Source organism: Apaloderma vittatum, unplaced genomic scaffold (assembly GCF_000703405.1).
Source record: "Apaloderma vittatum isolate BGI_N311 unplaced genomic scaffold, ASM70340v1 scaffold8049, whole genome shotgun sequence".
Taxonomy (NCBI): Eukaryota; Metazoa; Chordata; class Aves; order Trogoniformes; family Trogonidae; genus Apaloderma; species Apaloderma vittatum.
The window spans coordinates 17,554-42,847 of NW_009735736.1; the positions used below are offsets into that span (position 1 = coordinate 17,554).

The following is a 25,294-nucleotide window of genomic DNA, read 5'->3' on the forward strand; positions in this document are numbered from 1 at the left end:
CTCAGTCTGCCGTACTCCACATGGCTTTCACATCCATCTTTGCTGTAGTCTGTGTTTGGATTTTGAAAGAGCCTGTCAGCTTTGCCTTTGCTGAGGTCTTAAGAAATAGGGACAGCCCAGCAGGAACACCTGAACTTGTCATGTGTCTTGTCCTGCTCCAAGTGTCTTGGAGTAGTAGGAAAATAGAAGTGAGCTTTGCAAGTAGATGAGAGTGACGTGGGAAAATTCAGTATAAAATCAGTGTGAGTAAAGGAGGTGACGTATTTTCTAAGATTATGAAAAAAGTTGACTGGATTAATTCTTCCAGAGAAGAACTGCCTGCTCTTGGACATCAGTGTGCACCTTCTGACGGGCATTCTCTTACTCTTTCTCCTTCATGTGGGTGAGAAAAAACCAGCACAGTTGGATTCAGAAGCGTCTTTCTGGAGGCCAGACACTGGGCCTGTTGCAGAGAATTGCCTTTAAGGGCATGACTTTTCAAAAGTGATTATAGCTGCTTTGCTGTAGCTAAAAGATGGTCAGAGATGAGTGGAGCCACTGAACAGCCCGTCCCTCCCATTTTTCCTTTCAGCAGCAGCAGCTGCTTGTGATTGAGCCCTACTCCTTAGGGCCTGGCTGTTTGCTGTCCTGGATGCTGTGCCCACGCCTGCCACCCCGTCGAGTGGCACCGCTCTGTGGGGACACCGCCGGCCCCACTGCCAGCCCACCACCATGCCAAGCTTGGCCAGAGGCCAGGCGAGAGGCCGGTCTCCTGCACTCGCATGGCTTTTGGGTACCTGTAAGGTCATCGCTGAGCAGCTCCTTGCTGGGGACTCTGGCAGGCCAGAATTCCAGATGTTCCAGTTGTTCAAAACCTGGGATTGTCCCAGCCAGGCTAAAACTGGGTGTGAGGGGCAGCAAAGAACCAAAGATAAGGGTAAGAGTGCAGAGATGGGAAAGGCAAAAACATAGGCACTCTGAACTAGATTTGATACTAAGCCTGGCAATAGCAGAGATGTGCTGTTGCAGATCTCAGCTGTGTAATTTTCTGTTTTTCCTAACACGGCTAGTTTTAAACGAAGTGAGGTGAATGAGTAATTTTTGAATTTCATTTTCTTGCACTCAGTTTCTCCTCATGACTGCGAAGCTATCATAGATGATGATGGTATTTCAAAAATTCTGTAGGTTCGCAAGTAAAAAAATGCTTCTGATACAGCTGTCTTTTGCCTAATGAAGTAGCACCTTACGTGTGAGTTGATATTAATGGCACATTCAGTAATGACACATGATTCAATTATTTTACAGACAGAGAAGCACTTAGACGCAAACGTAAGATATTTCTGAATCTAGACATGATAGAGGTGATTGAAAATACATTATTTGTGCATATTTCTTCAGATAATTTCTGTAGAAAATATTGTGGCATTGTAGCTAAAAGCAGGGTGCTTTAAAAAAAAAGTGCTAATAACAGTAGAGGGAAAGACAATTCCCAAAGAGAAGTGCTCTTCTATAATCCCATGCTAATCTTCCCAACAGAAAGCAGAGGAAGAGGAGCTTGTCCTCACACCTGATGGCACCAGGGAATTCCTGACATTTGAAGTTCCACTGAATGACTCAGGATCAGCTGGACTTGGTGTGAGCGTCAAAGGTAACCGGTCAAAAGAAAACCATGCTGATTTAGGAATCTTCGTCAAGTCCATTATTAACGGTGGAGCAGCATCCAAGGTAAGAGGGAACATCTGTGTACTTTGGTCTATCCTTGGTTTTCCATAATAAAGCTGTTTTGAAAATAACCACATATTCAAGAAGAATGAGATTGCTCTGTAACTATCTTCTTCCAATTACACCTTTAGAGGTAACATGTAGATTTCTACTCAGATTCACGTGTTTGCACATCCCAGCCCTTACATTTTCTCGGGAAGGATATGAGCCATCTCTGGTACAGTTCCATTAGCATGCTGTTTGTGCAAACAGGTTATGATAATAGCTTGCAGTCCAAATCTGTAATTGGAACAGACATTTCCTACAGTGGCTGCAATGGAAGCTATTACTCCCGTGTTCATTTGGCCATAAACTATTAGGACTGAGCGTAGTTATTTGATTATTTCTCTTTTGTTTTTTTCCTCTCTCCAGCAGGCTAAACTTCTTCTTTATGTAACTAGCTATAATCTTTCTTTTTCAGGATGGCAGGCTTCGAGTGAACGATCAACTAATAGCAGTAAATGGAGAGTCGTTATTGGGCAAAACAAATCAAGATGCTATGGAAACCTTAAGGAGGTCCATGTCCACTGAAGGAAACAAACGAGGAATGATTCAGCTTATTGTGGCAAGGCGAATAAGTAAATGCAATGAGGTAATATGCATTTGATATTGGGACTGGGTGTTTTCACTTCTAAGGTATTTGTGTTTGTAGGAAATGTCTATTTCCTCTAATACCTGGATAATAATGTTTGAGAAGCTAAAGAAAGAAAGAATTACAAAATGATCTGAATTTCAGTGTCAGACATACTAACTTTATTAGCGATCAATAAAGTTTTTCTTTTGAGTATTTTCATCAATGGGTAACAGGAAACACTGAATAAAACTGTATTGATTTTGTAATTGGATACCACTGTTTATGTGATTTTTGTTCTTTGGAGTTCTTTTATGTAGGTCTATTGAATCTTTTGTTTGTAGACTTAGTGTTAACTGCCTTGCTTCTTTGTCACTTCCAGTTTTTTTAATTAAAACTAGAGCTCCTGTCTTTCGTTACTATATTTTATCCAAGCAATTAAAAGTTTCATGCAAAGATTCTACAAAACTTGGTGCAAGTAATTCTCTTATTTTGGATTTTAAATACGTTGTGTCTTGGCCTTTATTGCACAGAAGTATGAAATACTGAATTCAGGGTGAAGTGGTGATTCTTTTTTGAGTATTATTTGCAACATCTCTCTCTTCTAATGCAATGTTAATGGGTTGATATTTTTAAACATATTCTTAATTTCTAATAGTTTATCTTCTAGATTAATGTAAATAATTCTAAATAGTAGGAATATGTGGGCATATGATACTGAGAAGGACTGCAGATGCTATGGAGGACTGAATTAGACTTCAAAATGATTTTGACAAATTGGAGAAATGCATGGCGTTAAACAGGGTGCAGTTAAATGGTGGGTCAGGGAAGCATCTATTCTTAAGAAAGTCATTCTTTCATTCTTGTTAACAACAGTAAGGTCTTATCAGGAATGTTGCTTCTTGAGCATCATGCTTCAAAAGTGATGTGCACAAGTTGGTTTAGTACTGCTGATCCTGCCTAGGGGGAAAATGAATGATTTGTTTTTTAATGTACAAAATAGACTTTTAAAAATTTCAGGCCATAGTGTAGTACAAAGTCATGTTTGAAAAAGACGCTAGTCTCTCTAAAAATATTAAGCGTTTTTTGATAACTGCTTGTACAGCTTTAATACATGTACTCACAGGTTTATATATACACACAGCTAGAAGGCAGCTTGAATGACCTTTTTATATTTGGTGACGTCCTGTTCTAGCCCTAATTCTGAACTTTGACTCCAGACTGTCTTTTGGAGACTGTTTGTTACTCCTACCCAATTTCAGATGGATTTTTATGTTACTGCATAAAAAAGGATGAAATGTTTTAGAGTATTTCTGTGTTTAGGATTATTTTTTAAAAAATATTGTAGAAGCTGTTCACTTTTCTCGTAGTTTCACTTCTAGATCAAATGTAGATCTTCATGTCTTCTAGATCAAATGTATCAGGACAGTGTTTATAAACATCATGGAGACATTGTACCTTAAATCCAGCAGAATTTTTGCTTGTTCAAGTTATCTGCTTGACATTGAGTGTGAATTATTTTGCAGAAGTCACGTAACAAAAATGTCACAGCACAGTATTTGTGGTCCAAGATGAAAAAACTGATGTTAGAACCAGATTTTGATAATGCTGTAATGTGTCTGTAGAGGGAGCAGGATGGGGGAGCTATGTCTGGGCCTACTTTACAGTTTATATGTGTTTTCTCAATTCCTTAATAAGCTTGTGAGATGAGCCATAATAATTTGGGAAAGTGATTATATGCAATTATTGGTGTAGTGAGCAACTTTTGCAAAATAATTTTTGTAGCTATTTTTTCTCAGGAATTACTGCTTTCATGACATTGGTCCAGAGGAAGTATTATGTCAATACAATGTAAGCACAGACATAAAGCTGTTTACTTGCATGGACATAAAGCTATTTACCTGCCGAGCTGACAGTATTGAAGAAGCCAATCTTCTGCAAGTCTTGCAGTGGCCACACTTCAGTGAAATAAAAACTGAAGAGAGATTTCTTTTTTTCTTGACGTTTTGCAATTAAACCCTAGTTCCTTGTTCAAGGATTGGATGGATTTAAACTTTAGATATTATATAATGTGATATGATGCTGATAAGCTATAATAATATTATTTATGTATCTTGTATGAATACCGTATATGAGTATGGTATTCAGTCAGTTTAGCTCCTAGTTAATGGATGTGTGCACTGAGACCCAGCTGGAGAGCAGCATGGGCAAGTGAGCAGTGATACTCTCCTTCCCGTGGAACATGAAATACTGCTCATGTCTGGCAGCCTCAGCTGTATTTTGTTTAATTCAGCAATGTAGATTACTTAGACACACTAGTACACAAATTGTCCCCTTAGAATATTCCTGTAGCTGCCACCAACATAGTATATAGTCTCAGAAAATATTTTAGTATTAGAACAAAAAATAAATTATATCCTACTGGTGGCAAATTCAGGAGCTTGCAGGTTAGAAATAAAAGCATCAGAAGGGCAGACTCTATCTTGATGAATCATACCTTTTACCAGAAGAAATTCGTAGAACCCTAGAATCATTTAGTTTGGAAAACCTTTAAGATCATTGCGTCCAACTGTTAAGCTAGCAATGCCATGTCCACCACTACATCCCATCCCTAAGCACACCTACAAGTCGTCTTAAACACCTCCAGGGATGGTGACTCAACCACTTCCCTTGGGCAGCTTGTTCCAATGCTTGATAATCATTTCAGTGAAGAAATTTTTCCTCATGTCCAGTCTAAACCTCCCTGGGTGCAACTTTGAGGCCATTTCCTCTGTCCTATTGATCGTTACTTGGGAGAAGAGACCCCCTCACCTCACTACAACCTGTTTTCAGGTAGTTGTAGAGAACGATAAGGTCTCCCCTTAGCCTTCTTTTCTCAGACCTCAGTTCCTCAGAAATGGGATTTTATTGTTTTTTCTTAAAGACAAAAATGTTTACCTTTTGAGAATGTATTTCCCTGTTCTTTCTATGCTTTTCTCTCTCTTTTGGTTCTCCAAAGGAGTCACCATAAAATAACAACGGCAACAAAAAAGATACTGTTCAACTGATTTCTTTCCTATGTTGGTCCTGCATTGTATGTACCCACTTCCTGGAAAAAAATGCAGCTTATGTTCTTGTTAGTCTTGCGGAACCACAGTGAAGTGAAATGAGCTTGGCTGAGCATCGCCCGCAGCAACGTTCCTTCCGCCCCATTCCCGTGCCCTGGTCAGTCCTGCAGCGCAGCATGAGGCCAGGACTCAGCACCCTGGGATTCCCCGCTGAGCCCCGCAGCAACCGCAAGTGTCTTAGAAGGGGAATCTGTACAAGGGGTCATAATGCCAATGCAAAAAAGAATTATACTCAATGTCTGGATGATAAAAACATTTGCTGTCTGGCTGTTACAGAAACAGCAGCAAAAGGAAAAATAAAAAACAAGCCATGCCCCACCCCGGCTTCAAGTCCAGTAATCGTTTTGCATTTGCAAAACGAAACCAAATTGTTCTGAGGTGGATAGGCAGCCCAATCTGCTTTTGTATTCAGTAAAATTCGGGTTGAACTGGATTTTAAGAAAATTAGTAGTATGAATGTTGTTCTTTTGGGGTTTTAATATTAATTTTCATAATCAGTCCTAAGAATTGCAGGGTGAGGAGAATACGTTTCACAGCATGGTTCTGCAAAGTGCCTGTTTTCTGTGTTTCAGTTCAGATCAGAGTTTTCATGTGCCTTTTGTATTTTCATTGCTGTCTAGAAGAGAAGATGGCTTAAACCCTGTTATCTTGGGTTTAGAGAGGCAAAGACAGTTGCCTCCACTGCAGAGGAGCTGTTTCTTTGTCAGAAAGTTTTCTTGGGGTTCAGAAGTCAGTCAACTTGACTTGAACATGAAACGGTTTCAAAACTTATGTTCCTTTTTCAAGCCAGTGTTATTCTCATACAGCTTCACCAGTTCTCATGTTGTAGACGCAAGCCTCCATAACAATTACAGTAACAATAAAAATGTACATGAATGCCAGAAGAGTATTATCTTGTCTTCAGAGAGATACTACATCATCAGCGCTTACATAACTGTAAATTCAAAAGAGACCATGCACTTCCCAGAAGGTAAAAAGTGGTTTTACGCTGTTGTGGTTTTACTGAACTGAAGAGTTGCCTGTAGAAAGAATTTTCATTGACTCACCAGGAGATACAGTATAATCCATCCAGGTTTTCAAGTGAATTATCTTGTAGTAAATATTGATACAAGCATGGAGTGGGTGGTAGTTATGAATGAACTTCAAGCCACAACTGCCTATCTGAGTTTTTCTCCTGTTTGCATTATATCTACACAGACTACAGTAATATAGTTAATTCTGTAAGATGCACTATTGCAAAGCTTTGTTTGGTATCTCAGCCACTTCAAACAAAGTGAATACTTGATGAATGCTGTTAGATTAGCGTAATGAAAACCTTTAGTTTAGGATTTGGATGTATCTAAGGTTTTCCCTCCCTCCTTTTAGGAAAAAGTTAAATATACTTTTCTAATCTATGGTTTCCAACTTTTAGCCTTCCCTCTGTGATCAGCATTGTGTGTTGACTCCTCAACTTTTCTATGTAAGCACAGGGAGGCTTTAAGGTACTTTTTCTAAGTTGTGCAGACGGTGGAAAAAATGGGAAGAATAACAACAATATTGACTTGACATTCATATACAGACAGTACCGCCTCGGTTTTCAGAAGATGTGGCCATCAGGTTTTCAGGTCTTGAACTCAAGGTTGACGTTTTTTCAATGACTAGGATTTAAGTAGAAGCACTGGAGCTGCTTGTGCCGTGTTCTGTTAATTAGTGATACTATGATGATTAGCCCTTACAGGCAAACAGCTGCTGGCTGTATCGCCGTATTGCATGCACAGCGCTCAGGCATGACTGTCAGGCAGATCTGTGCAGCTGGCAGCAGTATGTGCTGATTTAAGAAAATAAAGGTAATTGTTACTTTTGGAATCCTGCTCTTTCCAGTCCTGCAACCTGGACAGCTTAGAGGCAGATTGCTCGCCTGCACTCTGTTCGTGTCACACGCAGGCAGCACTTGTCTGCCATTAAGAGAGAAGGCATCACCATTTTCCTCAGAATGAGAGGTTTCAAGGGTTTCTCTTGTCTACCTCCTTTTTTTGACAGAATTTATGTCTTGTTAAACCTGCCTGAAATGAAGGTTTGCAAATGATTTGCAGATCCCCAGATTTCTTTCTGTATGCCTGTTCATCTTTGCTCAAGTTGCCAAGTTGAAAACAGTTCGATCCATGAAGCAGAAAAAGTCACAAATCCAGTCCATATAAGAACCTCATCAACTGTTTAAATAAATTGACTGGTAGACAGATTAGTGAAAGAGACTTTGGAAATGAGTGATTTCATTATAAAAGAAAGGAAACAAGCAAACTATTTCCCCCCCACACACACTACATTCAGCATCATTTTTCCCTGTATGTATTACCTAGTTTAACTACTCTGAATTTGATATGAAAAGTTTGATATTTTGCTTCTCTCACTAGATTAGTTTTGTGATGATCTTCTGGACTTAAGTATTGAAAAGGCTTTAGTATCTTCTCCAGACACAGTGATTTCACTGTTTGCTCCTTTCTTCAAGTCATTGATAAAGCTGCCCATCAGCCTAAGCTGTTCCCAGCTCTGATCCCTGGGGGCTACAGCTAGCTCTTCTCCATCATGAAGATTGGTCTTTCTGTACAATTCTTTAGACAGATTTCCAGACAGGAAGTGCAAAATTAGTCTAGTCTCATAAACATTTGGTTTCTTTAAGGCCTTTGCTATGAAGCCCTGGCAGAGGCTTTTTGAAGATGCAAATACACTTCATTGCCCGAGAGCTCAGAGGGCTCTGTAACACCTTTGTGCAACTCCAGCATGACAATGAGGCAAGATTTCCCCATGGACATCTGCCTTTCCCATGAACCCGTGTCTGTCAAGCTCAGTGATCTCAGTCGATTGTAGATGCCACCATTTTATGAGGAAGGATGTCAGACACCTGGTCTGTAGTTCCCAAGATCCCCTCTAGGTATACAACCACCAGTCCTTTGGCATCATGGGTAATCGTAACAGCACGTTGTATGCTTTGGCCAGCAGTTACGCAATTTCATGTTTGAGTTTCTTCAAGGCTTTTGGGAGAATACTGTCCAACCTGGGTGACATGTTAACTATGCATCTACACATTGGTCTAACGACCTGTGTATTTACTTCTGGCTGATACCATTCCTCTCCTTATTTGCTACAAAGAATGGGGTCAGGCATGAAAATCTCCATATCTTCAGCCGTAAAGACCGAGTCCAAGAAATCATTGAGCTTCTCGACTGCAGACTTGTCCCTCGGTGCCCGTTTTACTCTTGCCATCAAGGGGTCCAGCTGATTCCCTGTGTATCTTCTTGTGTCTGATGTCCTTGGTGAACATTTTACCTTCAGTCTCAGCATCCCCTGAAGAATGCTGCTTAAATTCTTCCTTCTTCCACTCAATTTCTTGGACCATATTGGTGTGTGGTTTTTTTTAACTGGGAGTCATTTTAACCGAGTTTCTAATACAGGGCTTTTTGGTCACTTTTTAGGCCTCTGGTGGATTCATGATTTTCAGGGTACTTAGGTGAATTTCTAATAGTAAACACCCTAAAAAATATTTTAAGTTAGTTGTTGGGAAAATATGTACATAGTAGTATGTTTTGTCTTCTGTTATTCCCTTCTACCTGTTGCCATTTATTTCGATGTACCTTTTTTCCTCTTCTGTCTCTTCTGTGTCCTCGGTATCAACTTGAGAGCTCCATCTGGGCACAGGTTCCTTCCCACACCCCATAACCTACCATCTACATTTTGCAAACCTGTATGTGTTCCCTCCCACCATTCTAAAAACATTTTTTCTGTTCTGCTTGCCTTTTAACATTGTCAGAACAGGAATGCAGTACTTACAAACGGTGTTCTAATTTACTAGTGCGTGACTGTGCCTGTAAGTCAAACTTGACCCTTTTACTATCTATTTACTTACATTTTCATGTCTTGCAAAGTCCGTTCTTAAAGCAGGATCCCGACTTGAGTGGTAACAAAGAAGCCATATTTAATATTGGTAGTAGTATTGTAAATGTATCTCTGTTGAAAAGGGAAGCTGAAGCATTTTGGACATCTTCGCCACAGTAGGCAGATAGCGAGTTTGTATACTGGCTTCTTTAAAATCCATAATTCTTGCATGCCAGTATTTGGATAATTTACTTTTTGAAGGAAAAAGGGAGTCTGATTATTGTTTCTTTTAAAACAAACAAACAAAAGTTTGTTTATGCTTCGAATATTTTGGCAATGTTTCTTGTGCATGAACTTTTTTCATATTTATGTGCATAACTTTGGATAGGATGGATGGTGATGTTTAAGTAAAAAGGACCTCATTAGTTGTCCTTTTATCATCTAGATAAGCCGCAGCTGGGCTAGTTAGTACAGACAGTGCCTAAGCAAGCAGCTGGCTCTTATCTGAATGACAAAGAGCCAGGGTAGAGACCTTTTTTATTTTAAAAAAAATTATCTTGTTTCTATTTTTAAAGAGAGTGGAGAGAAAAGGAGCTACAGGCAGTCTGTAACATGTGAGGTTTTATTGCATTTTTATGAATATGGTCATTTATTATAGATCAGTGCTAGGACCGAGAGAAGTAACTCTCTCTTTTCAGCCTGGAGAGGAGAAGGCTCAGGGGAATCTTGCCACCGTCTATAAATACATGACAAGGGGAATAAAGAAGACAGATCCAGACTTCCTCAAGGCTGCCCAATGCCAGGACAAGAAGCAATGGGCACAAACTGAAATGCAAAAAGTTTTTTTAAATATAAGAAAAAAAACATTTCTTCTGAAAGGATGTTCAGTCACTGGCACAGGTTGCCCAGAGAGGTTGTGGACTCCCTGCCCTTGCAGGTAGTCAGAACTCACGAGGACAAAGCACTGATCAACCTGGCTTTGAGCAGAAGGTTGGACTAGAATAATCTCCAGTAGTTCTGTCTATAACCTCAGCAGGTCTGTGACTCTGAACTGTCACACCAAGAAGTGCTCCTGCGAGGGGCAGCTATTGATAGCAAGTATAGGGGCCAGTTGCTGCCTGGCTTGCTTTTGGTGCAGGGGTTTTAATGAAGGTCAGGAATTTGTAGATCTTTGTTTATGTTACCTACTCTTTATCAGTTAATCAAATTAAATTATACCACATAGCACTGATATCAGCTAAGGGAAGGAACTGGAATGTGTAATTCAAGCTCTTTATTAGAACTTCATCAAGGAGAACAAGCCTTTGTTTGAACTGCAATCTTGGTTTGGACTGTTGGTCTCTTTGTCTTGCTCAGAAAACAATATATCCAAATTTGATAATTTTTTTTTACACAAATTTTCTGTTAGGATACTAAGGAAAAGACTTTCTTTTTGTGAAAGCCAGTTGTGTAATTGCTGTCTAATTTTTGCTATTTTATAAAAGGCATTGTATCTTTGTAAAATATTTGTCTAGCTGGCTGTCGCTGCTTTTGTATAAACTCATCTTTTGAGATGTTAATTTGAAACGGGTAAAGGTTTCCCCATGAAAATTGTAAAATACATGATTCACTGTACAAAACACGGCTATTTAAACACAACATTCTTGCTTTTTCTTTTATTTGCTCTATACTTTATAACATTACCAGGAGTGAATTTCTCTATATTTCTCTGAATCAGAGCTTTCTTCTTGTCAGTATCTTATGAAAATCTCTTGAGGCCTTCCTACAAATGAGTTTGAGGGTTGATGGGTTGTCACATGAAGAAGGACTGTGTGATATGGCTCACTAAAAGCTGGACACTTGTTACATAAAGTCATCAATATAGCACTGGGAGAGTAAGTCCCAAAGCACTTTGATATTTTCACACCTTATTTAAAGGCAGTGAAATAAATGTTAGTTCATAATTTAATGCCTTTTTCATGCAAGTTGAAGCTCTCAAGCAGCCTACTGTTGCTTTGCTTATTTTTTTCTTAGAGTGTTTCAGAATTTAACTTCTCTATTCTTTTTGAATTTGCCTTAGATTTCTTATAACAGCAGCTACAAATATTGTTTAATTTACTTTTCAGTAAAGCTGTCAGTTGTAATCTGCAATTAAAAAAACTAATAAAACAAATCCTCATTTCACAATTTAAACCTTATTGAGTCTAATTCACTTGCACTGCAAGTTTATTATTCTCCTGCAGCTTGACGTGCCTCCAATTGTAATTGTGTTGACCCTCCGATGCAGTAAATCTCCCCAGTGCTTATCAAACTGGGAGAGATAAGTCTACAATTTGGAACTTCATTAAATATCTCATTTATATTAAACAGATGATGGCTTTGAACAGAAATAATAATTTTTACAGACTCCGCGACCTCCTGATCGTGGGCTTCCCGACTTTGTAATGCAGCGTTTTGGAAACCTCCACTCCTCCATGTAGCGGGCGCCAGTGCCCAGATATCAGAAGTTGTTAGTCCATGGGGCTGACTTCAGAGCCTCTGCTGTGGAGACCACAGCTGAATTTTGCAGTCCCTGAAGTGGGTTTTTTAAAGTCTTCTGTAGGGTACGTTTCTCAGTTGTCTGGGGATTGCGGGTAGAGTGATTAATAATGGGCAGCTGTTTAAAGAAGAAAAAACAACCCACAAAGGTGTTAATTAATGTAATGCCTGCACCTATTAACCGCTCCTCTTGTGCTCGATTAGATACGAGTCCTCGGAATAAATGTTCCTGGTGGCTTCAAAGTGTTTGTGGTGTGCTCTGTATTTTGCAATATCTGGTCTCCACTGTATTTCAATATATATATAATACATGCAGAGGGATGTGTGTAAGGACAATGTTCTTGAGATTTAACTGTATACTTTAATATGAAGAGGCATGTTGGTGACAACAGCTAACACTTTGATGTCCGAGTTCATATGATCGCCCTGCAAAATGCATCTATTTCTTAATATTTGTTTATTTTTTAAATGGAGCTGGAATCAGTTCACTCTATTTAGGTGAATTGATTTAATGGTCTGGGTGAAGCTTCCTTGGTAGTGTTACCCAGTAGCCAGCTGCGTGCTAGAGCTCAGGTATCACAGTATCACAGTACGCTAGGGATTGGAAGGAACCTCAAAAGATCATCTAGTCCAATCCCCCTGCCAGAGGTGACCCAAGAGCTTTAGGGGCAGGAAGGCTGGGTGCTGCGAGGGCTGGGTGACAGGGTGGGGAGTCTCTTGTCTCTGCAGTGAGTGACCAGGTGCTGACGAAGTGAGCCTCCGAACTGGCTGGTGCGCACATGGATGCTCGTTCCCTCGGTCCCAGCGCTGTGTTGGCAGTGGCAGCAGAGCTGCCCATGGCTAACGGGGTGGCTAAACCCAGCTAGGCAATACCAGGTTGTTTTCTTTGCCTCGCACAGGTGCCTCTTTCCACCCAGTTCTGATTCTCTGGGGCTCACTGAGGAAAACCTGACTTTTTCTTCTCTTTTTGAAAAAAATCTGAGAGGCAGGAAAACAAGGGATGACCAGCTTCTGCAAGCAAAGGCTGGCCTGGCAAGCCACTCAGGGGAGCCTTTTGATGGAGAGCAGCTGGGAGGGAGGCGGCTGTACGTGCAGTCTTCTCCCCTGTGCATGTGGTGAAGCAGCCTGTCTCCATCACTTCTTCTACCACCTACTTCATCTGTCTCGTAACGCCCCGGGGAGGTCTGCCTGGAGTTGTGCTGGGCAGGGACCTCGCAGCTCCAGGGCTTGAGGGCTTGCCAGTTCTGGTTTTTGTGTTTCTGCCTGGATGCGGCAGTAGTGCCAGCGATCAGGGAAGCTTCCAGACTGGACAAAGCACATGAGGTCTCTGTACACCACGGCCAGAAAAGGCAGAGCAAAGAACTAATCATAAGTAGGAAAAAAAAAGTTACTGTGAAGTGTGGCTTATTATTTTTTCTCTTTCCTTCCTAACTACAGAGCGTTTTGAGTGTTTGCGAATTGATTACTGATAATGTGTGGTGGGGTTTCCTAGGGGTTTCCACTATGATTACATCTGAAAGCAAATTGCACTACTTCAAAAAGCGCCAGCAGCCCAGTTCCAAAGGGGTTCCTGTTCCGCACTCCTGACAGGGACCTTGTTCTGACAGGCTGGCAGTGTGGGAAAGATGGCCTAGCTGTCTGCCAGATAATACTGAGAAAAGCCAAAACTGTCTGTTTAAGAAATTACCCAACAAAGAGACTTCAAAATGCAATGTTTTTTTCACCGATTTTCTACTGAAGGATTTGAAAGTTGACAGGGCACCATGGGAGGTGAGTGTGAAGTGGCTTAGAAAGTTGATCATTAAGCATATCTGTCATTGCAAATTATATTTCTCCAGGGAGAGAAGTTCTAGCTCATTTGGTGCCCAGACAGGTCTAGGCCTTAGGCAAATTGTGACAGTTCCCCCATGCTGCTAAATGGACCCTGGGCACTCATTCTCTTCTCTCTGTGCAGCTGGAGTCACCTGGGAGCCCCTCCGGGCCAGAGCTGCCCATAGAGAATCTGCTGGACGACCGAGAACGGAGGATTTCCCACTCCCTCTACGGCGGGATTGAGGGTCTCAGCGAGTCGCCCACAAGGAACGCGGCACTGAGCAGGATAATGGGTGAGTCAAATCAGCTCTGCTCATCAGGGTGTGTTTTTATCCCTCTCTGTGGTTCATTGGAGGGCAATTAATGCAGTATGTGGGAATCAGGGAACGTGGAGGATGCACTGACCAATTTAAAATGTGCTTTAAGATTGTTGCACGTGAGCCTTCTGGATAGTTAATGTGAGAAAGAAAGTCAAATGGAATTACAGAGTGAATTCTGTTTCTCGTGATAAGTAATCAAATAACAGGAGCATTTAACGTGGTTTTTCAGTGTCTGATCTGCGACGATAAATGATTGGTTGGTCTGGTCCCCATGTTGAGTTTTCATTCACATGAAAGTCAGTGACTCATGGGAATTTATAATTAATTTCAGTGTTTCTTCTCTGTTTCAGTCATGCTAAAGCTCAAAACCAAGGCAAACTTGCATCCATTTATGCTTATTAGGGAAATTCATTAATTTGTTTGAATTTTTGCTTTGCAGGACACCAATTTTAAAAGCTCGTAACTCATTTTAAGCATCCCTTGTGTAGATTCTGTGCCATACCATCTGCATGGCCCCAGTGGATAATGAGGTTATTAGCAGTTGCTCTGCAGCAATTCAGCTTCCGATGTACAGAGCTAGGTAATAAAGACTTGCCTTGCCACAGGAGTGCTTGGATTTACTGACTAGGATGGGATTAGTTTGAAAGGATTTTCGAATTTAAACAGAGAAATGCAGCTTGATGAAAATAGCACCTGACAGAAGACGCGACGACTGCTTGCTTGAGTTGCAAGTTTTAAACATAAGATGTGGCCATTAAATCTGGGACTTCTTTTTAGTGTACTTGACACACTGAGACTGTGTTATAAGATGGGGCTATAAAGTTGCTATGAAATGAGGCTGAACTTAGTTTTTAATTGCTTCAGATTGATTTTCAGCCTTAGAAAATGAAAGTCTACCAATTAGGCTTTTTGTCAGTCAACATTTTGTAAACGAATTTTGCTCTGTTTTGGGATTGTTGGTTATTTTAAAAAAACAATCCTATTTTGGGGTTTGCTTTTTCTTTGTGGTAGCAGAATAGCACTGTTGGTAAACTCTCTGAAAATCCATAAATTTGCTATTTAAGGTATTTATAGTTAAGTCTTTTGTCTTTTTTGTGTGTGTTTGGGCAACAGTAATTAGAAATAAATCATATTCTGTTCTATTGCATTACATTTTATGCAGCTTGGAAGAAAATATATACCTGAGAATTGAGGAAGCATGAAACCATTTCACCCAGCCATATGCTCTTAAAGAGAACAATTTAAAAATACTATATATTTGTCGACAAATGTAAGGAATGATAAAATAATTTGCAGTCTTCAGCTGTAGCTCTTCAGCTATTCTGCTGTAGCTCTTCAGATGGAACATTTGCAAAGCATGGCCTTTTCCATCTGTGGTGCAGAGGATTTACACACAGAGCTCATATAAGCGTTAACGAGTTACTGCTTAAACACCTTGTCCAGTGATGGGAGAAGAAACCCTGAGAGAGTCTCTGTGCATCTGTGTCAGCATTGCAGTTTACTTCCACATCAAAGGAACGCAGGACTTGGCCATGCGAAATCGTGGTTCATCAGTCTGGTATCATCCCTTTAGCGGTAGCCAGTTACTGATGTTTCAACAAAAGAAAAAAAAACACAAAACTTTCCAAAGCTTTTAAAAACTAATGCTTATGGATACCTCTGCAGTGTAGACACAAGGAAAAAAAAAATCCATCCTGCATTTTGTGTTTTTGACCCAAAGTTGATGTTCTGATTCCCTCTGAATCATCATTTTTCTGTATTGTTTTCAGAAACCAGGAACTATATAGAAAATTGGTTGGCTATGACTTAAATCCATTGATGCTTTCACTGAAAATCAAGTGGTGCCTGAAACTCATAGTAAATATGATCTAATGCAGCATAACTGAAAACTTTTCTTTCTAGGACTGGATCATTCCCTTCTGCAATCACAGCAGCTTAACAGAGCTGTCACCCTTAAACCCAGCTCTTAGAATCATAAAATCATAGAAACATTCAGGTTGGAAAAGACCCTTGGGATCATCAAGTCCAACCTATAACCTTACTCTACAGATTCCACTCTGAAATCATATCACCCAACACTACATCTAAATGAGCTTTAAACACCTCTAGAGTTGGTGACTCCACCACCTCCCTGGGCAGCCTGTTCCAGTGCCTGACTACTCTTTCTGTGAAAATCTTTTTCCTAACATCCAGCCTAAATCTACTCTGTTACAGTTTGTGGCCATTCCCTCTTGTTATATCATAATTACCTGTGAGAAGAGACCAGCACCAACCTCTCCACGATGTCCTTTCAGGTAGTTGTAGAGAGTGATTAGGCCTCCCCTCCGCCGCCTCTTCCTCAAACTAAACAGCCCCAGCTCCTTCAGTCGCTGTTCATAAGATTTATTTTCCAGGCCCTTCACCATCTTCTTTGCCCTCCTCTGCACTCGCTCCAGCACCTCGACATCCCTCTAGTTTTGAGGTGCCCAAAGCTGAACACAATACTCAAGGTGAGGCCTCACCAGTGCTGAGTACAGGGGGACAATCACCTCCCTACTCCTGCTGGTCACACTGTTTCTAATACAAGCCATGATACCACTGGCTTTCTTGGCCACCTGGGCACAGGGCTGGCTCATATTCAGCAGCTTGTCTATTAGAACTCCCAGGTCCCTTTCTGCGAGGCAACTTTCCAGCCACACTTCCCCAAGCCTGTAGCGTTGCTTGGGGTTGTTGTAGGCCAAGTTCAGGGCCTGGCACTTGGCCTTGTTAAAGCTCATCCCATTAACCTTGGCCCATTGATCCAATCTACCCAAGTCTGTAGAGCCTCTCTACCCTCGTGCACATCAACTCTCCCACCCAACTTGGTGTCAGCTGCGAACTTACTGATACTACACTCCGTGTCCTTATCAAGGTCATCAGTAAAGTTGTTAAACAGAACTGGTCCCAACACTGAGCCCTGCAGAACACAACTTGTGGCCGGCCATCAGCTGGATTTAACTCCATTGACCACCACTCTTTGGGCTTGTCCGTCCAACCAGTGCTTTATCCAGCAGATTGTATGCTCATCTAGGCCATGAGCATAGGTAGCAGTCAGTTTTCTAATGTGCTATTTTTTCTGAGGTAATCAGTACCACCAAGTGAAAACTGATATTATTGCATGCATGTTTTCTTGCAGTGCCATACAACAGAGAGATGTTGTTACCTGTTGGGAGAGAGGGGTACAGCTGCTTGTTTCAGAGTAGCTAACATCAGTCAGTTATTACATATTGGAAAAGCTGTCCTACTAGCATCAATAAAGAGAATAAACTCAGAGCTTCATTTTCTTGAGAAAATATGTGATGTTACATGACTCTTCCAGAGTTTTCCTCATCTCTTGGCAGTTGGCCTAGAAGTGAGGATTAGTTCTAAGAACAATTTGGCTGAGGAAGACTGGAGGTCCCTACTTTCCCATGCCGGTCCTGACCATGAAAACAAGCCAAAAGGAATGCTTTATGCAGTGCTGATTCCTTTCAGTGAAGGGAGCCCTGACTTACGGGCTCTCTGAACCTCCTGACGTGTTTTTATCTACCCCTCAATGGATTTAATTTTATAAACTTTTAGTACTCAGTACCTTGTGCTGAAGAGGTCACAGTTTGATTCCGTGTGTGAAGTAGTAGGTCCTTCTGCTTCTTTTGCTCTTGGATAAACTTGACGGATTTCAAGTTTTCTTCCTAGAAGCTAGATTATTCAAAAGTGATGGTCTCAAGGTCTGGAAAATGCCTACTCTTTTCAGCCATTGCTTAAAGTTGGAACAAAACTTTTAAGGAGAGCTTTGTTTCTTTTAAATATATCTAATGTAATTTTCAGGGAAGGTATTTAAGACAATTTCTTTACCCTTTCAGTCCATAACTGACAGCAAGAACTGGTTGTCAGAGCCTTGCTGTAAGAGTGGGAATAAAAATACTCATTTTAGAATGTGATTTAAATTATGTAAAATAATGTTTGTTTACTGGAAGACTACATGAATCTTTTAATGTTTCCGACAATTCTTAGGTTGATCTGCTTTTCTAGATGATTATTGCTATTATAGAGTTTCTTATGCTTTTTCACATGATAATTTTTCACTGAAAATTTCTGATCATAGAATGGCCTTGGCTGGAAGGGACCTTAGAGATCATTTTAATCCAGCCTCGCTGTCGTCAGGGACGCCACCTCTTGACTGGATCACATGGGGACTGAACGGGAATCTGATGGAGAGGAGATATCACTTTCTGTATTCAGGGACAGATATTTTTGATGAGGCAATTTTTTATTTATACAGATTGAGTCTTCTGAGAATGAGATGGCTATAATAAACCCTTATTTTTTTCATTTTTAATATTTTCAGGTTCCATGTTACTACATTCAAAATAACAGCGGTGTTAACACTGTTTTGCTTAGGTCTATGTTTAAAAATTCAAGTCTCTTCTTCGATACACCGTTCTTGTATATTATCCGTTATGCTCCTGGGTTTTGCAATACACAAATACGTAGCTGCTGTCTATATAAATTATTCTTATTCAACAAACCTTAGTACAAAGTCCTCTTTCATCTCTTTCTTCTAGTTGCTGATATTTTTTTATGAACACAGTGGGTTTTGTTGCTAACAGTGACTAAACAGAGGTTATTTATCAGGGGGTACACAGAGTAACAATAGCTTGTGCTGAATCTGCTTTTCATCCTGAACTTCGTAAAATTTGATAGGTCCTACACAACAGGAAGTACTTGTTCTCTACATAAATAATTGCTATCTTAAGAAGAGAATCATGAGGAAGCACTACTGAAAAACAACTTAGCTGGAGATGTAGAGTGTGTCAGTGAAATGAAAATAACCTTTTACAAGCAGAATGCAGCTCCCCAGACAGGAATCTCATCAGAATGTGGAGGTCTGCTACACTCGTTTTGACAGATCTGAGCACTCTCTTGAAATCCAAAGCCTGAATATAGTGGGGACATTTTGTTCTTAGATGTTCCCCAGACATTTATACCCACCTCTATTTAGCTTGGAAAATTAGATGGTATGAGTATCTATGGGAAATTTTGCCATAATTTGGTATTTTGCTGGGGACAAACACCCTGTTAGTGAAAAAAAAAATTATCTTGACAAGTTCTAATTTGTCATTTCACAAGTTCTAATTTGTCATTTCACAATGCTCTCTCTCTCTCTTGTAGGAGGCCTCATCACTGTTATTAATATCATCATCATCACTATTTTCTTTCATTATTATTATTTCCATTATTTATTACTCTCTTAATTACTTTGGCTAATACTTCATCAGGGAGTAGCTGTTGCTGATTTCTTGATGAGGCATGTCAGAGCAAGAGAGGCCCTGTCTACTTGTGGAAAAGGCTTGAAGTAAACCATTGATCTGAATCCCATGATATCAGAGTGCTCATAAGAGTCACTCATAAAGTAATACTTGGTTTTGAACATTCAGCAGATGTCTTAGACCTTCCTTTAAAGCGAAGATGATAGCATAAGCACAACAACCAAGCCAGATACAGTACCGTGACAATGCAGTGTAGTATGGGAGCCAAGCTACTGCAGCAAACAGATTAATCAAACTTCAGGGATTTTCAAGATTTAAAAGGTCCTGGACTAGCTGAGTTCTGCATGAGTTGATTTTATGAATTGTGTATGCTCTCAGGGTTTTTTTTTGGAGTGCTTTATGTTGGTGGTTTAATTAGGGTCTAAGCTATTTTCTGGTCTGCTATAGGTCCATACTTTTATAGGAGTGAAGTGTTGCTGTTTAGTTTAATTTTCCTTTTGAGATGAAGATCCTGGTAGACCTGGAGACCAGCCATTTAGTACTGAAGCTCTGAGGATCCTTTTTCTGCACAGACAGGCAGGAATTCTTCTTACCCCATAGTTTGCTATGGTCCTCAGGCTACGCTTGTTTAGATTGGTAACAGGTTCGACAAATTCGAGCCTCATTGTCCTGAGCTGAGACACACATGAAAGGGAGAATGTTCTCCCTTCCTTGTTACACCATCCAAAATACTTTATAATATTACAGATTACCTCACTGAAGTTGAATTAATATATGCAAATCTAGACTTGAAGTGTATTCAGAGTTTAAATTTTATAGCACTTTTCTATCTCAGAGGAAAATAACTGTCTTCCAGAGGTTTGTGGACAGCTCGAGCACCACCTCAGGTTTGTAGATCAGTCAAATATATTGATGATTACTAGGTTTGAAGTTTCTTTCATTTTTCCTTGTAATGTTTCTCACAAGACTCGCAGAGTTTTGTTTCACCAAGGGTATTTTCTGTCCACTGGAGCCGAGCACTCTGCAAAGGACGTATTGAGTGTTGCTGAGGTCTGTCCCACCATCTGCTGGAGGTGAAGCCTTTCACCTGTTTTTAGCTTCATCTGCAGTGAAAAGCATAGGCACGTCAGATGGATTTTCTCCTTAATTCCAAAGCAACTATTAAAATGTCAGTCCTCACCCTTGTCAGATATAAAGAAGAGTAGTGAGAAGTTAAAAATGTTACTTAAATTACTGTAGCCTCTCAAATAGGAAGTTCAATCTGCCGAATGCCATAAGGTTATACCTTTTCACAATCAATTCTGTGGAGATGTTATTAACCACGGAGTTAACAGTCTTGTAGGCATTATGTTTGGAAAGAAGTGCGTTACCAGGCTAAACATTAACCTGTCCAACAAAGAAGCTATTGCTGGGCAAAGAATCAGCTGTTATGCAAACTGAACACATTCGTTTCAGTTTGACAGTGATGAGATGTTCACCATGCAGTACCTTTTTCTTCCAGCCACTTGTTCAGCCTTCTTCAGTTTTCTCTTTTGAAGCCAGTTTTCCTCCCTTTGGAAAGCTATATAAATGTATTATCTAGGGCAGCAATGATTTTAGTTAGCTCTCTACACATAAGGCTTTCTTTAATTTTTTTTTTATAACTGCATGCAAAGGTAGTGATGATAACTGAACCCCTTCAAGAAAAGAGGAAAAAAATTCACTCCTAATTCTAGACATTTTTTCCCATATCTGTAGGAAAAATGAAGTGTGGAAATAGTTGATGTCTCCATAGAAGCAGTTTATTTTATGGTCTCAGAATAATTTACAGGTTTTTTGGCAGATCAGTGGTTGATTAAGCTAGTACTTTTCTCCTCCCAAGATGTGACAATTTTACTAATTGTTTTAGAAAGGTAATTTATTTCCAGGAAGAAAATTCATGTAATGTCATGATCATTCATTAGAAATAATGTTGCAGGTAGTGAGAATTAGGACCAAACATTTTAAATGACAGTTCTTTTTAAGGTGAGCATCAGTATTCAGGAGGAAAAAATATTATTAAAGATATTCTATTAAAAAATATATGTAGCTAATATGAAAGAATCACACTTAATAGTTAGCCATTGGTTCAAATAACTAAATAATTTTCATCCAGTTTTCCAAATCTTTATGTTCTTTAGAGCAAGTTTTATCTTAGTGTTTCTACGTACTAAAATAACCTCTGTTTATCCCAAGTTAAAATTTTAAATGGTGATAATTCTATATTTCCACTGTCATCCCAACTCTGCATTGCATGCATGTATCCTGAAAAACAAATTAATTCAGTTTAAACCATAATTATGTTACAAAGTATTGCAATGAAAATATTCCTTCCAATATTCTTTATAGCTCTTTAGTCTGTTTTAGTGGCATAAAGTTTTCTATAGGTTTAAAACTTGCTTCTGCTTTTTATACAGCAGTTTGAGAATTGTTATGCAATCTAATGCATTGTAATGATTACTAGAAAATTAATTATGTGTACATATTTATCCCTATAAAAGCAGCAGTGGTGGTGGGTTTATAATATTTATCTGTATGTTAAAACTGTTTTTTACTTGGAAACAGTGTTTTACTAGTTTGTAAGAATCCTCAATATCTCATCTTTTAACTCACAAATTACTCAAATTTTTACTCACAAATTAACCCAATGGATTCTGCTTCTGAAAAAAGAATAATATTGAATCTTTATTATATCTCTTTGATGTATGTGATGGCTCTATTTTAAGCATTTTAATAACAGTGTTAAAACTTACTTGAATTTGCTGGTGATAGAATTAGGTAAATTTTTATTCCAAATTTTGCATGTGTGCCTCAATATTTTTCTTTTTTAGAGGAGAGAATGAACATTTGGAATCATTTCACTTTAGCCTTGACTTCTCATCACCTTCCACCATTCTTACCCTTATGGAGGCATTATTAAAGGTTTCCAGGTTCCCGGTAACAGTCAAGCAAATATCAAATTTCATGAGGGCAAGATCAATCAGGAGAAGTGGTGAGGTCTGTTAGTCCTCCCTGAACTAGCAAAGAGTTTGATCAAGAGAAGATACTGTCTTCTGGGACAGCTGTTTTTCAGCAGTGCCCAGTGACAGGAGCTGAGAACGTGGCCACACACAGAAACACGGGAGTTTCCCCCTGAACATCAGGAAACAGTTTTTCACTGTGAGGGTGACCAGGCGCTGGCACTCGATGCCCAGGGATGTAGTGGAGTAGAAATATTCCAGTGCCACTTGATCAGGGTCCTGGGCAAGTCGCTGTAGGTGGCCGTGCTTGAGCGGCGGGCTGGGGTTGGACCAGATGAGGGGTCCCTTCAACCTCAGTCCTTCTCATTTTGTGATCTTCCTGCAGCCAGCTGTGGCTACAACTGGTGTATATTACTTTTCAGACCCTTTGCATAGGAGGATGCGTGTGAAGTGAGACATAGTTAATTCTGTTATCTCCGTTGTGTCACTCCTAGCAGTAGCATTGCATTTTGACGTGACATTTTATCAGCTGTGATTCTATGTTATTCAAGGCATTCTTTGCCGTTACTTAGTTTGGGGTGTTTTTCTCCCTTTTGTTGTTCAGGTAAATATCAGCTGTCTCCAACCGTGAACATGCCCCAAGATGACACTGTCATTATTGAAGATGACAGGCTGTCAGTCCTCCCTCCTCATCTCTCTGACCAGTCGTCATCCAGTTCCCACGATGACGTTGGGTTTGGCACTGTTGATGCTGGTGGATGGGCTAAAGCTGCAATTAATGAGTCAACAGACTGGTAAGAGCATGGTTTAGAGGAAGGAAAAAAAAAAGATAACTGCGGTTATGTTCTTTCCTTTAGTTTAATTTTTGGCTACTGCTAATATTGATCTTTTTTTCTTTTTTTTTTTTTAGTCATCACATTTCGATTTCACTATTTTCCAACTGGTAATTGTCCCTGTTTCAGGAAGGAAGTCTGTACACATAATTTGTTAGACTTTCTACTTCTGCTTGCAGTTTTGTGCTCTGTCAAAGCACATTTGTGGAAATGTTACTAATTGCTATTTAGACCAAATCATTATACAGCTGTGTTAATTTGATGATTTAATATTAATTTAGTTGCCAACTGGACTATCTTTTGTAAAAAAAACCCCACTTTGCAAAATTTAAACACTTGAGTTTATGAAAGATAAAAGAATAACTCCAATTGGAAATTTTAATTTATAAACCCCACTGTAAATATTTCTAAGTCTATAAGCCAAAGATTTTAATGTGCTAGTATATATGCAGGAGCCTTTCAGTACTTGTGTATACTTTCTTGATTTTCCTAATACTGTACAGTAATTTTAAAATCTCCTTAGATGTCAAGGCAGCTTCTTATTTTGCCTTAGTGTTAATGTTTATGCAAAAAGAGCTAGTTCAGGTTTCTTCGTTATCCATGAAGAGATGCCTTTCATATCATTATATGATTTGTACCTATTATGCAAAGGCAGTGTACTGTAATAGCTCAACGTTTAAAAGTATGGAAAGTAATAGTTCCACATTTAAAACTGTGGAAAGTAACTTTATATGTTTGAGCTATAGTTAAAATAATTTCTGTGAATCTTGGATTGACTAATTACTTTTATACGTTTCACTCGAAGAGTCTTAACGAGAAAGAAAAACTGTGCATTGCTTGGTTAGTACTGTTAATACAGATCTAAAATTTAATTTGCAAGTCCAGTAATTATCTACAGTAATAACAAAATAAAAACCCACCCCTGTACACTGCCACTTCTTGAAGCTAGATAATTACCACAAACGGTGTGAAGTATATGAATTTTCTTATTTTTCTTGTCTCTTGAGCCTGTTATGAATGTGTCAGCAATATCTTAATGAAACAGCAATAGCACTTGCCAGCTGATATGCACCTGTCAGCTTCTTCTTTGATTTATATTAGTTTATTTCATCTTATGTCCAGGAATTGAGTTCTGTATTTTAAGCACCGTTTTAATGGTTGTATAAAAGGCAATTTTTTTTTCTTGCTCATTTGCATTTTTTTTAATGTTGCAGCTTTTCCCTTGGACAAGTCATACCTGTAATTTGGGCCCTTGAACAGTCCATCTGTCTTTTGTAAAAGCTTTTAGAGCTCATAATCTGAGATGTTTAAATAGAGCAGTACTCAAGGCTGCATATATTATCTTATTGCTGAGGGAATTTTCTTAGCCAAGTATGAGCAAAAACCTACAGCATAAAGTAGGAGCTCATTTGAAACCTGCAGATGCTTTTACATTTATTTCTGCATTGTATTTTGCTACTCATATACTTCTTTGGAAATGAAGGTAACAGTAAAGAAAATAGAGATTAGATATTGTGGGACTGATCAAGCTCAAAACCCTTAAATGGGTGTATGAGAAATTGCAAAGGTCTTCAGATACAATTGCACTTAAAAGAGTAGATCAGTGCAGCGCCTTACTATCTAATGCATTCTATTTGTAAAAAAAGTAAATAGCAGTAGAATTAGATTGTTGCATTAATTTCCTGCTGCTAATGGATGAAGGAAGACTTGTAAAACGAAAGTGTATTGTATGATTTTGCTGGAAGGCACAGAGGGTAAAACTAAGAATATGGATGAAGGGTTATCCAAACAAGAATGGCAGCTGTTCTGAATCACAGAAGAAAATGTAAGCTTTTCCAGTCTCACAATATCTCCCTAATCCTTGATGAAAATGTTATGAAAACAAAGGGGCAATAAGACAGGATTAATAAGTGGAATTTTAATAACATTGAGGGTCAGAAGACGGTTACATTCTTTTAAGGATCAGCTGTCATTCCAGAAATCTTATTTGTTAAGTATGCTAGAAAATAGTAAATTGCATTTGGCATTGCTTAATGACTTGCACTATAGTCACCTTCTGTCTTTTATTAACGTAGTTGAAAAATATTAAAATGAGACATTTTTAGGGGCATTAGTTCCTCCTCAGTGCTCATTGGCTTTTCCAGTTGTGGAAGTTCACAGGCGCTTTTGACTACTTTCAGGCAATGCGCATGCATTCGAAGTCCTGTGATCTGCTCCTTCCTTAATTACTAAAACACGCTGATGGGTCACTAATAATGGGAGTAAACCAGGACATAAAAACTAATGATGCTGCATATGGC

The 25,294-nt window shown here is 39.4% G+C and overlaps 1 protein-coding gene across 1 annotated transcript in view; it reads left to right on the forward strand.

Annotated features, from left to right (window-relative positions):
* The window catches only part of LOC104279416 (partitioning defective 3 homolog), a gene marked incomplete at its 5' end in the record, with an annotated part of 82,825 nt that overhangs the window by 16,832 nt on the left and 40,699 nt on the right, over positions 1-25,294 (forward strand). Inside the window, 4 exons of the mRNA XM_009876692.1 lie at positions 1,516-1,704; positions 2,162-2,332; positions 13,739-13,889; positions 22,766-22,955. Of these exons, the coding sequence (XP_009874994.1) occupies positions 1,516-1,704; positions 2,162-2,332; positions 13,739-13,889; positions 22,766-22,955 (701 nt within the window). The remainder of the gene's footprint in view (positions 1-1,515; positions 1,705-2,161; positions 2,333-13,738; positions 13,890-22,765; positions 22,956-25,294) is intronic.